The 11,911-nt window shown below is 43.2% G+C and overlaps 1 protein-coding gene across 2 annotated transcripts; it reads right to left on the bottom strand.

The window, feature by feature from the left end:
• Positions 1-5,412: 5,412 nt before the first annotated feature.
• LOC136463984 (E3 ubiquitin-protein ligase At1g63170-like) lies at positions 5,413-10,406 on the bottom strand. Of its 2 annotated transcripts, XR_010761130.1 has the most exons (6): positions 9,806-10,406; positions 7,902-8,021; positions 7,650-7,782; positions 6,453-6,617; positions 5,818-6,048; positions 5,413-5,566 (listed from the first exon to the last, which is right to left on the bottom strand). XR_010761130.1 is itself a non-coding variant. In XM_066462941.1 (5 exons), the coding sequence occupies exons 1-5, from the start codon at positions 10,336-10,338 to the stop codon at positions 5,872-5,874; spliced, it is 1,128 nt and encodes a 375-aa protein (XP_066319038.1). In that variant the 5' UTR covers positions 10,339-10,406; the 3' UTR covers positions 5,655-5,871. The 2 variants fall into 2 exon arrangements, 1 of the variants encoding a protein (XP_066319038.1); XM_066462941.1 differs by lacking the exon at positions 5,413-5,566 and having other exon boundaries at positions 5,655-6,048.
• Positions 10,407-11,911: the final 1,505 nt, after the last annotated feature.

The raw sequence follows: 11,911 nt of genomic DNA, 5'->3' as shown, positions 1-11,911 counted from the left end.
AGAGTAGCAAATTGTGCATCCACCGTTCTCATTAGGCTTCGAGTGGTCAAGTGAGAGTTCATGCTTGTTACTCTTGGTGATCGCCATCACCTAGATGGCTTGGTGGTGATTGGGAGCTTGGTGATCACCCGGCGGAGCTTGTGGGTGACCCAACTCAAGTTGTGAGCGGTTTTGGGTGATTCGCCGCGACGGAGTATCGAAGAATCAACCCGTAGAGAGCACTTGATCCTTGCGCGGATCAAGAGAAAGCTACACCCTTGCGCGGGTGCTCCAACGAGGACTAGTGGGGAGTGGCAACTCTCCGATACCTCGACAAAACATCGTCGTGTTCCTCTTTCTCAATTTACTTTGAGCATTTACTTTGAGCAATTCAATACTCGTTTTTACATTCATAGAATTGCCATGCTAGAGTACGTTTGGAACATAGGTTGCAAGTCCTTTTGTGCGTTAGATTAATAGAAACACTTTTCTAGGCACAAGGGGTTAATTGGGCTAACCATAGGGTTTAATTATTGCAAGCAAATTTAGAATTAGCCCAATTCACCGCCCCCCTCTTGGGCATCTTGATCCTTTCACTTACATCCATTTCTTTCATTCTTTTCTTATTTCTCTACTTATGTTGCAGGAGATATTCCTGAGAATGTGGATGTGCCCCCTGTTGCTGTGCAAGTGAACTTTGGAGATAGATTCTGTGGCTCCAATAGTATTGAAATTATGCATGATTCGGAGCCATATAAGATGGCAAGGGCTCTTGATTCTGATAATAATTGCCTTGTTGGAGAGCTGACAAAGAGTGATGTTGAGATGCTAAGGTGTATCATTCCCGGCCGCCGTGATCCACGAGTTCACGAGTTCGGCGATCTTGCTCATTCTGATCAGGCGTGTGTAGAAGGACATGATGAGCTCCTAGAAGCTCTTGAGGCTGGCCCTAACATGGTAATTGAGAATGGGAGGGTGTTCAATGACCTCCCTGCATTGAAGAGGTGGTTGCAAATGTTTGCAATGATACGAAAGAGACCTTACAAGGTCTTGCATTCATATGCGGAGCGCCGTTACACAGTTGTGTGTGACAAGGAACGCTGCCCATGGAGGGTTTGTTCAAGGAAGCAAAAGGTCACCGGAAAGTAAAAGATCACAAAAGTTGTCGGGCCACACAATTGTGCTGACCATGAGCTGACACTAAGGCATCGGCAGTTGACATCTACCCTTATTGTCAAGCGGTTGATGGGAATATTGCAGGGAGAACTGAACATGAAGGTTAGGACAATTATCAGGACCGTTGAGGCGTTGTATGGAGGTTATGTGATAACTTATGGTAAAGCTTATTGGGCTAAGCAGCGAGCGTGGAAGATGATATATGGGGACTAGGAGGATGGGTACGAGCAGCTACCAGTACTTTTCAATGTAATCAAAGCGGCGAATCCAGGCATGCATTATGAGTACATCCCAAAACCAAATGCATGGAAGGATGGGAGGCAGATGTTCTTTCATGCTTTCTGGTGCTTCCCTCAGTGTGTCGAGGTCTTTAGGCACTGTCGTCCTGTCTTCTCTATTGATGGTACGTTCTTGATTGGTAAATACCAGGGCACACTTCTTATAGCCATATCCTATGACATGAACAACAAGCTGATTCCTTTGGCATTTGCTTTGGTTGAGAACGAGAACAATGACAGTTGGGGATGGTTCTTGAGGCTGGTTCGGATACACGTGGTTGGGCCTAACAGGGAGGTTGGTGTCATATCTGATAGGCACCAGGGCATACTTAATGCCGTGCAAGAGCAGATAGAGGGGTATGCACCTTTGCACCATCGATGGTGTACTCGGCACCTTGCCGAGAATCTACTCCGGAATGATGGTGTGAAGGGTAACTTTGATCGGTTCTAGGAGGCTGCTCGACAGCTTGAGGACAAGTACTTTTAGAAAAAGTTGGAGCAGGTCAGAACCGCATCAAATGTAGAAGGTAGACAATGGCTCATAGGTTTGATGAGGGATTTAGAGAAATGGACGAGAGCTCACGACACCGGTGGATGGAGGTACGAGTTTCAGTGCAGCAACATGGCGGAGTCATTCAATAAGTTGCTATTGAGGATACATGGTATGCCCATGAATGCAATCGTTCAATTCACCTTCTATAAGCATGTTGCCTGGTTCAACGATAGACATGTCCATGCATTGAAGTTGCGAAGTGATGGATAGATATGGGCTCCGAAACCAAAGACACACCTAGAGAAGGCAAATGAAAGGACTGGCACACATGAGGTTAGATGCTTTGACCACACCACAGGGACTTATCAGGTCGAGCATAGGGGCGGTACAACATCTGACAATGAGGTCCAAGAGTCGAGGATGCATGTGGTTGTCCTCCAATATCTCAAATGCACTTGTGGTAAACCAAGGCAGTACCATTTTCCATGTTTTCATTTGGTGGCAGCAGCTAGACATCACAACTATAATATCAAGAGCAGGATACCTCATGAGTTCAGTGTCGACACGCTTGTGCACACATGGAGCCCCCACTTCGTGTCTTTCCAGGACCCTAGAGAGTGGCCTCTATATGATGGGCCGAAGTATATTACGGATCCAGCTTACCGTTGGAACAAGCGTGGATCAAGAAAGAGGACGAGGCACAGGATGATTATGGATCAGATACTTGGAAGAACGAGGCGTGGGAGAGGAACCCCATTTGTTACTAACCCCGAGCAGTACGAGTGCGGCAAGTGTGGTAGATTTGGCCACAATTCACGAAGTTGTCATTGACAGATTAGTGAGGTACGACTATTGGTTGATTTTATTATTTTATATTTGTCGCAACCATTTAATTAATTATGCATGTCTCAATTTATGCTTGTAATTGTGTTAATTACTTGTATATTTCTAGGCTCATGTTTCATTGTATAGTGAATTTCTAATACATTAATTTTTTTTGTAGGATGTCTTAGCAAAATAAACAAAATACGATTTCATGTTTACCGTAAAAATAACGAACCTCATCATAGTCAACCATATGGCCGCAATAATAGCATATTTCAAGCTCCAAAGGGATTATGCCATAGTTGGATTTAATACCACATTCGCACATGACAGGAGGTGCTTTGTAAATTACCATTTCTTTCTTCTTTTCCTTAATCTTTCACGATTCTTCCGGCCATTGGTTCTTAGGACCATACAACTACTCCTTGAAACGACACTTCGCCATTGAAAACACCTAAATAAGGTGACATTAGTACATGCACACATAGAGCTAAACATTTAAACAGATATACTTTCCACTTACTTCGTGTTTGTTCGGACATACAAACTCCAAAGTATTATCAGGGTTTATCACGACCGATCTCCGCATTCGCCAGAGGAGGTTCCTCGAGTCGTCTAACTACGGCTAGGAGCTTCTCCTTAGCCGTCATTGGCGGGGGTTATGGGGGGTGGAACGCACCGTTTGAAGTGCTCACGTGGATGTCTCCCTCTAAACCAATCGTCGAAAATGAGGTACCTAGGGTCAAACTTGTCTGCATCCACTGAAAGAAAAAGCACCTCTCATGATCCTACACAACGAGATTCCAACAAAATATTAGCAGCATACTTACACAAATAAAGAAAAAAAGATAGTGAAAACAATAACTTACATTAAAATGACTGCATGTGTAGAAGCAACGAGACACTGTGTCCGGATGTCTTGATTGAAACACGTCGGCCGGATGACCACAGTCACAGTTAGGGACAGGAAGGTCAGGAGGGACGGGGGCATCTTTGCTAGATGCGTCGGGGTATAATTCTTGAGGACGACCCCGTTTCCACCAAAACTCCTCCCGATACATTTCTTGCATCTAACAAAACGGATGTAATTTAACAAACAAAAATCAAAACATCACAAATTAATGCCAATGAGAACCATAACTACAATACAACAAATTCCGTTGTAAGAACCGAAACCAATTAACATTAAACCCTAAACCTAGGGTTTCCAATGTTATGCAAAACAATGAACCCATAAAACATAACAACATGCGCTGCGGTTACCTAGGTTTAATACAAATATTAAAAATTGCATGAAACCCTAAGTAATGACGATTCTTAGGTTGAAAAATCCGACTAATATATACCGAATCGATGCGAAAAAAACTAGGAGGGGAGCGAGGATACCTTGCTCTCGAAGATCTACGGATCAAATCAAAGTTTCCAAGGTCCAATATGCCAATTCGTGAGGTAGGGCGAAGTGGGGAGAGAAAAACTCTGAGAGGGAGGAGAAAGAAGAGGAAGAAGGCTCGGACAGGAAGGTTGGGGTCGGGGTTAAAACACAAGCTTAGCGCCAGGGTGACTGGCGCCGAGCTTCCTACCATGTCACCGCCACGTTGGTTTCGAGCCAAGAGCTTGGCGCCAGTGACGCTGGCGCCGAGATGTGTAAGCTTGGCGCTAGCAACGATGGCGCCAAGCTAAGAATCTAGATTTTAAAATCTTTCCTCCAGTGACATATTTGTAAAAAAAATTCAAAAAAAGGCTAAAAATAAAAAAATTGGGCCGTGCGGCCCATGCTGTGTCCACTGTCCAGTCGGCTGACGGCAGCGCAATCAGCAGGGCGCTCGCCGCTCCGGCAGTCCATTCCGGGGAAATTCCGTGCTGTGAGCTTGGCTGGAAGGTGTACCCTCAAAATATCTATAGCACTGTTCAGAACTGAAAGAGCTTGGCTAACTACTGCTTAGGATATCCCACTGCGGATTGTCATGTCAGCGTGCATACTTATCTTCCGTGTCCTGCTCGAATGGCGAGGGACTATCGTGGAAGGCTTATGCCTGAATTTAGGTAAGTTCTACACAATGGATACCTTTCCGGGGGCAACCATTGGATAGTACGAGTCAATCTCTAGGAGTGGACTATGGTTCGTCACGAGCTCGCTCACCGACGTTCTGAACCGAGCGCCTAGAAAATTTCTGCTCCGTCAAATGCCATGCACAATCGCGTAGATAGCTTGATCTAGGCACCGACCTGAAGAACGGGAGAGATGAAAATCATAAAGCTCACTCGACATGGACGACATTTTTGTTCGCCGTCTCCTTGCTCCTCTTCCCCTTCTAATGGTCCTCAATGTCACCTGCAGACTCGGCACGGGGCCATCTTTGTCGTGAAACATCACCGCCGGTGCGCAGAGCCTCGCATCCACCTTGCTTAGTGGGATGGCCCAAGACAGGAGATATGCAGATAGCTTCATGGCTAGACGCGGGCACCACAGGTAGACGTGGACTGCCAGCGAGCTAACGTGCAAGCTTCCGCGCAGCATATGCAACTTTGGTTTTGGATTTGAAAGCTGAATTTAAGGATTTTTTTTAATCATGGCACAAGTTTGATAATCTTTGCACGCTCAAGTATTTGGAATCTACTCCATCATCAGTCAAGTGGGTGCCAGCGGCACCATGGAAAACCTGACCTGAAGGCTAGATTTGATTGGCATGACACCGCAATAAACATGATGCATTATATATTCTGCCACAAGCCTACATACAACTCAACAACTTCAGCTACTTGCTTTTACTACCATCATTGGCCAGAAGAACGAATGGAGCAAAAACCTGGATTGCTGTATGATTATTATAAAACATTAGTAGACTACACAAACAAGTGCTGGGAAGGACGCTGCTATACAGAAATTCTAAAACACGTACACATACTATAAAGAATATAAACACAACAAAACAACTGCACGGCAAAGTTGGCACATAATTATCAATATGGCGTATTAAGAATACAAGATTTTACATGGATCATTTTCTTAATTATACTAGCACAGATATAAATGCACACTCATGGGATTCTGGGATAAAAGATTACCAGCGAGAAGCCAGAACTGTTGGGTACGAATTCTCGATGTTCTCATATAGAGATTTATACTTCTTCGCTGCCACTGCTGCTAGTGTTTTTCCGAACATTGTACTTGCACAGGGGGCATGTGGCATTGATGTGCAGCCATTTATCGATGCAGACACAATGAAAATGGTGGCCACAAGGGAGTTCACGGAGCTCTGCGCCATCATCATAAGCTGAGATGCAAATGCAGCACTCCTGCATAGACCAAGAGCAACAAATTCATTAGCACTAGAATTCGCAAATTAACATACAACTGAAACAAGGCCATCAGAATTAAGAGACGTCATATGATGGAACCTTGTTACATGGTAATCTATGATGAGTTTGCAACAAAGTTTGCCAGGAAGATCTAAGGTACATCATAGAGTGATAGCTACAGTTTTGGCCATGAACGAGTACTGTAATAATAAAGTTTGGCTACTATCTGTTCTTTCAGACATTCCTTCTCCTTTCTGATGTTTTTTTACTTGAGCTAACACATCACCTATATCAATAGTTTGTCAAACCTATTTTATCAAACTTCTTTCACTTCAACAAATAATTCAGAATCTCAGTCTCCCTAATGCAATAAGTTAAGAATCAAGAACTAGAGAATTTACCGCATCTTCAGCTGCAAGTACTTTTTCAATAGGTTGATTGGTGCCACATTCTATCATTATTCCACCAGAAGATCCAGGCACACTAACAGACTCCTTTTCAGGCTCTTCCATCTTCCGAAATTTGTATTTTGGAATTTGGCGAATGTCATCTTCAGATGCTCCCTCCTGTTTTCAATCGTATGGAAAGAACGTAATCATTTTTAAAATCATGCTAACAAATTAAATGTGCAATAAAAGTTATAAAGAAAGAGAAGCAATAAAACAGAACACATGGTCTACAAGAAAAAGAAAAAGAAAAAAGTAAATTTAAACATAGAAAGGCATGTAATTTTACCATGTCACTCATCACAGTACATCTAGCACAGCAAGCTCATACATTGGAAGTTCTCAAAGTTTGTTATATACACCATGTTTTGAAAACCAGATTGGAATCGGAAAGTTCACAAAACGGAAAATGGTATTCCATCAATCAGAATCACCACAGGCTAGTGTATATGTGGTAAATTGGCAATTGAGCTTCCAGTATTTACACGGCCTACTCATATAGGGGGGAAAGACAATGCTATGAGCTGAGCCAACTTTCCTACTGGGAACATGTCCACGTCTCCAACTCGGATCAGCCAAGATAGGTGGCAGTGCTAGATGTTTTTCATTTCCACTAGACATTGGTTTCAATCATCACAACTGTGCCGGCATGCATAATCAATCAATATTTCAATTGAGCAATTTTGCAGGTGCAATTGACAATTCAACAGCATAGCATAGCAGTAACATGACTTACTCAAAATTTCAATTTCATGATTGGCAAGATACACATGAGTTTTGGAAACTTTACAATGACCGGAACATGTAAAAACAGACCCAGTAATTGGTAGATGTTTACCAGCCTAGCCTGATGATTATTTAGCTATGCTTTGACCAGATAGTTTAGCAACCATTCAGAAAGATTACCAATATTCCTCATACGTAGTGAATTACAAGGCCTAACCAGCTTGATTTGAAGAACCTTTACCAGATTTATCTACTGACCACTGTGGCATACTGAAGCTTATATTATAAGAGATAAACTACGTAAGGTTATGCCACAAAAGTAGATAGTGAAACTAGCAAACCAATTTACCACATCATACATAGAAAAAACTAACAAACTTTAGTAGTTAATGAAACTTCTATCAACATATATTTGAGAAGATGTACCTGATCCGACACTGCATATAAAATTGCTATGATACAAGGAAGGCAGCAACAAACAGCAATACCAATGATGCAGGCCAAAGCCACACAGAAGACGACAAAGAAAACATCAAATGCCAAAAATACGATGCAAAGCCTGCAAAAGAAATTATAAAGAAGCATTATTCTAATGGACACAAATGATGAGCCATATAAAAGGTGACTATATTTTCAAGAATTGTGTATACAATTATCTAAACAGAGAACTATGTGTACCAGTAAAGTTGAGGCGCATCATGGGTAAGAACTTCTCCACCAGCAGATACCCAATAAAATCCAATTATCCACCATACGAATGAGAACATTGTGTTAGCAGACTCCAGATGTTTAGCTACACTGCAAGACAGCAAAGAGGACATAGTTGGCAGTTTACATGTTAGAAATATTAACAAAACAATTAACCGTTAAATGGGACTAGGAAATAGAAAACAATATGTGGGACGAATTCAGCAGGCAGCAGAGAATTCAAAGTGATGAAGTATGGAGCTTATAGATGAGAATTTATTTCTTTTTTGGAATCAACGAAAAATTAAATGTGGACACTGGCATATGAAGTGCAACAATGCAGTCTGAGCAATGCATAATAAAATACGAAAAGCTAACCACCAAGTTAGTCCACATATAACCAAATATGCAGAATATACCAAAAGCAATAGTTAGCCTTCCGTAGGTGGCTTACCTACAAATGCAGACTTAAAAATGCACTGCAGGTGTCTATCTTACTAAGTCTATCAAAACCACATATCTGTCAAACATCTTTTCTAAAGGTTCAAATTATACGGCAAAATCAAGTGAACAGTGACATTCATTAGTCCCACATCTTTGAATTTTGAACGCCATCATGGTTCTATGCACCAGTATGGCCAAATAAACTTGTACTACTGTGTGATCAAGTGGATGGAGATCTCAGAAACAAAAATAACTAGAGTGGGCAGTGCAAGAAATAATTGTAGTAATCTCATCACATAGGCTTCACAGACGTGGTATGTGGTACTTGTTGAAAAGTTGCTGCGCTCCACTCAATCTGGAACTAATTCAGCCTCAACATCTTAAGATCCACCCTCAGCTTTTAGTACCAATTACCTCACAGACCGCTCTCCATATGATCTAGCTTTTCAATGCATAAGAAGAAAAACTACTCGCACAGCACTCTCACCAAAGGGTTTTGCTCCTGTGTCACCATTTTTTTTTCTCTGGATTGCAAAACTAGCATCGCCTTCCACCCTCAACTTGCTCCTTCTGCCACTGCACCATTAGATCGCACTTCCATCCATCCCACTGTCAACAGCTGCCTAAACCCTTCCCCAATAGCTGGTCTGCTTGCTCACTAGCAGTAGAATCCACGGCCACCGTTGTATGCCAGTCCCACCTTCAAGGCTACAATCCAGTCCCACCTTCAAGGCTACAATCCCCTTGCTTAGCAGCGTCCAGATCTAGATAACCAAGCAACATTCCTCAGTGTCACTCCCTAGCTAGACTGGTACTGCTGCTCAATATCTCTGCATCACCTTCTACTACGATGGAAGCAGGCCGACGTCATTAGCTGGCTCACTCTGGAGGGCTCTATCCTTGCTGCCAAAGGTCGTGGAGATGAGGGGATCACCAAAGAAGACGGTACTAACATTTTGAAAGCGAAGTGCTAGATGGAGGAAGACACCAAACAAAAGCAATCCGAACAAAAATAGTACATAGGAGGAAACCCCTTCAACGGGAGTGCTATGAGAATAATTTTCCTTATATGCAAATGGATTTAAGTGAGTGGATAAATGTGCCTATATTCTGCAAAATCGGGCAGAAATTTTCAATTGGGCGAAGGAACAAATCACAACCAGATCAAATGCACTATTACGATTCGTTTATTGTTCAACAGGCACAGTCGTCCCTTGATATGGTGTTCCACCTGCATTGCCCAGAATAAAATTGCAACACAAACAACATTTCAAGCGACTATGGACCATTCAACCAGAAACTAGACAATAACTCAATAAGGAATACTAAACCGAAAATAAGAATCCCTAAGCTATAAATATAAACATGAAAATCACTCCAGCTACTGGCCGACAATTTTAAGGGAAGGAAATGGTAATAACTGCATATCTCTCGCCACGTACACCAATTACCTGAGGCAGTCGCCACTTCGACCACGGGAGCCGTGCTCTCTGTCGTCGTCGTCGCTGGAGGAGGACGATGTACCACTTCCGCTCTCCTCGTCGGCAGGAATTGGCGAGCCGCCGCGCTGGCCGTATCGCATGCGATACTCGATGGCGACGCAGACCATGTGGACGACGCACTGGGCGGCGTACCCAGCGATCCAGAAACGGAGCGGCATGGAGGGGCTCTCGTCGTGGCTGAGCACGAGCACGACGGCGGAGACGAGGATGAAGGCGAGGTTCCAGAGGAAGTCGAGCGCCACCACGGGGCGGGAGTAGGCCCAATCCGCCTGCCGTTCCTCCAGCTGCTCCGCCGCGGCCTCCCGCACCAGCAGCGACGGCTCCCGCATCGCTCGGCGCCCGCCCCGCCGCAGCAGCCGCGACGCGCCCCGGAGAGACGGCCGGCGCAGCGAGCCCCCGCGGCGCCGCCCGACACCGCCGAGGAGCGGCGCCGAGTCCAGGAGCGCGTCGCCGCGGGGGCTCGGGGAACGCGGTGTCGCCATCGCGGGAACCCTAGCGAGATCGGGGAAGGTACGAAGGTGAGCGCGTGTTTCTGTGTAACCTTTCTTCCTCTACGGAAAGGGGGACATTTAGAAATGAGGCCTCGTTTGGCGAAATTTAGAAATTTTGGCTACCGTACCACTTTTGTTTTTATTTGGCAATTAGTATTTAATCATGGACTAATTAGTTTAAAATGTTCGTCTCGCGATTTTCAACTAAACTGTGCAATTAGTTTTTTTTCGTCTACATTTAATACTCCATGCACGTATCGCAAGATTCGATGTAATGGCTACTGTAGCACTTTTTGAGAAAACTTTTTAAAACTAAACCAGGCCTAAATATTCTTATTATATACAGTACCGGCTGATGTAATAAAATGGTTATTGCAATTGCAAGGCGTTTTTTTGTGTTTGGAATGTCTTTATAGTACATCTAACAATAATTAATCTCCAATGGCTACAAAATCAACGTCATAGATTTGAAGCACAAATTTATTGGCACAATTGATGTTCAACCTAAATAAAATATAAATGTTTTGACTCCTTGGATTGTCAAAACTTGTCTATTTCAAATAAGAACATGTCTCTTCAAACGTGGACAAAGGAAAATTTGTTACTCAATTATTAGTTGTTTTGTCCTATGGAAGACAATTTGTATGTGTACATGAATGTGATTTGCAAATTTTGAAGTATTTACAAAACTGTTTACACCAAAAATTGAGAAGAGAAATACAGGAACTCGAAGCTTCCAAGATCATGTCAATCGAGGAATCAATTGCATAAGGATTGATATCAGCTGATTCAGATGCACCGGAATTAGCTCTCTTCGAATGACGTCAGCAGACAACGACAATGAGCTACGGTTGACGTCGAGGGAAACATGTCGGACTCTAAAAAAAGAAAAGATTAGGGTCCAAGTTATCTTAAATTAGGAATGCTTTATTTTATACTAAATATTGTAATGAGTCGTGCTTAAGTAGGATTCATTCTTAGATTCCGGATATAAATATTAGACCCTGTCTATTGTAAAAGGACATTCAATCAATCAAATATAATTTTACTTTTTTTTGCTCCGTGCCGACCCTTAGGAGTATGAGTACAGTAGATCTCAGCGAGTTCTTCAGCAAGCAAGGCTGTATCGGTCCGGCCGACCTCTGGCTTGTCTGTATCGGTCCGGCCAACCTCTGGCTTGTCTGTAAGTACCGTCATGGCTTATACTTCAGTTTATATGGCTGCATCGATCCGGTCGACCTCCACTGCGAACTCTAGTATAAGCTAGTTATCGACTCTTGTCTAGTTTAAGTACGGCTGCATCGATCCGGTCGACCTCTACTGCTCAAACTAGATTAAGGTCAAGTTATCGGCTCTACCTAAGAGTGGCGTCCTTCGGGTAGATTCATTAAGTTACCGAACTTGCCGATATTTTTATCATTATTAGTTTATAGCAACATCAATTTGCTTGGTCGAGATCGATCTAGATCGGCCTCATATCCTTTTAGTCCGTCGTTTGCTTTGTCACAACATGATGTTTTTTACTCTAAGCGATGGGTTATGTTTCATCGGTGGTTCTATTTCG

The sequence above is a fragment of the Miscanthus floridulus genome, chromosome 7 (genome assembly GCF_019320115.1).
Source record: "Miscanthus floridulus cultivar M001 chromosome 7, ASM1932011v1, whole genome shotgun sequence".
NCBI lineage: Eukaryota > Viridiplantae > Streptophyta > Magnoliopsida > Poales > Poaceae > Miscanthus > Miscanthus floridulus.
This window is presented reverse-complemented; position numbering and strand designations above follow the sequence as displayed.

Excerpts from the sequence above, each read along its gene's own strand:
- LOC136463984 (XM_066462941.1), bottom strand. The coding sequence starts at position 10,338 with ATGGCGACACCGCGTTCCCCGAGCCCCCGCGGCGACGCGCTCCTGGAC. Across the intron at positions 6,618-7,649 it reads TATATGCAGTGTCGGATCAG|GAGGGAGCATCTGAAGATGA; the intron begins GTACATCTTCTC and ends GATTGAAAACAG. Across the intron at positions 6,049-6,452 it reads TACTTGCAGCTGAAGATGCG|GAGTGCTGCATTTGCATCTC; the intron begins GTAAATTCTCTA and ends TGGTCTATGCAG.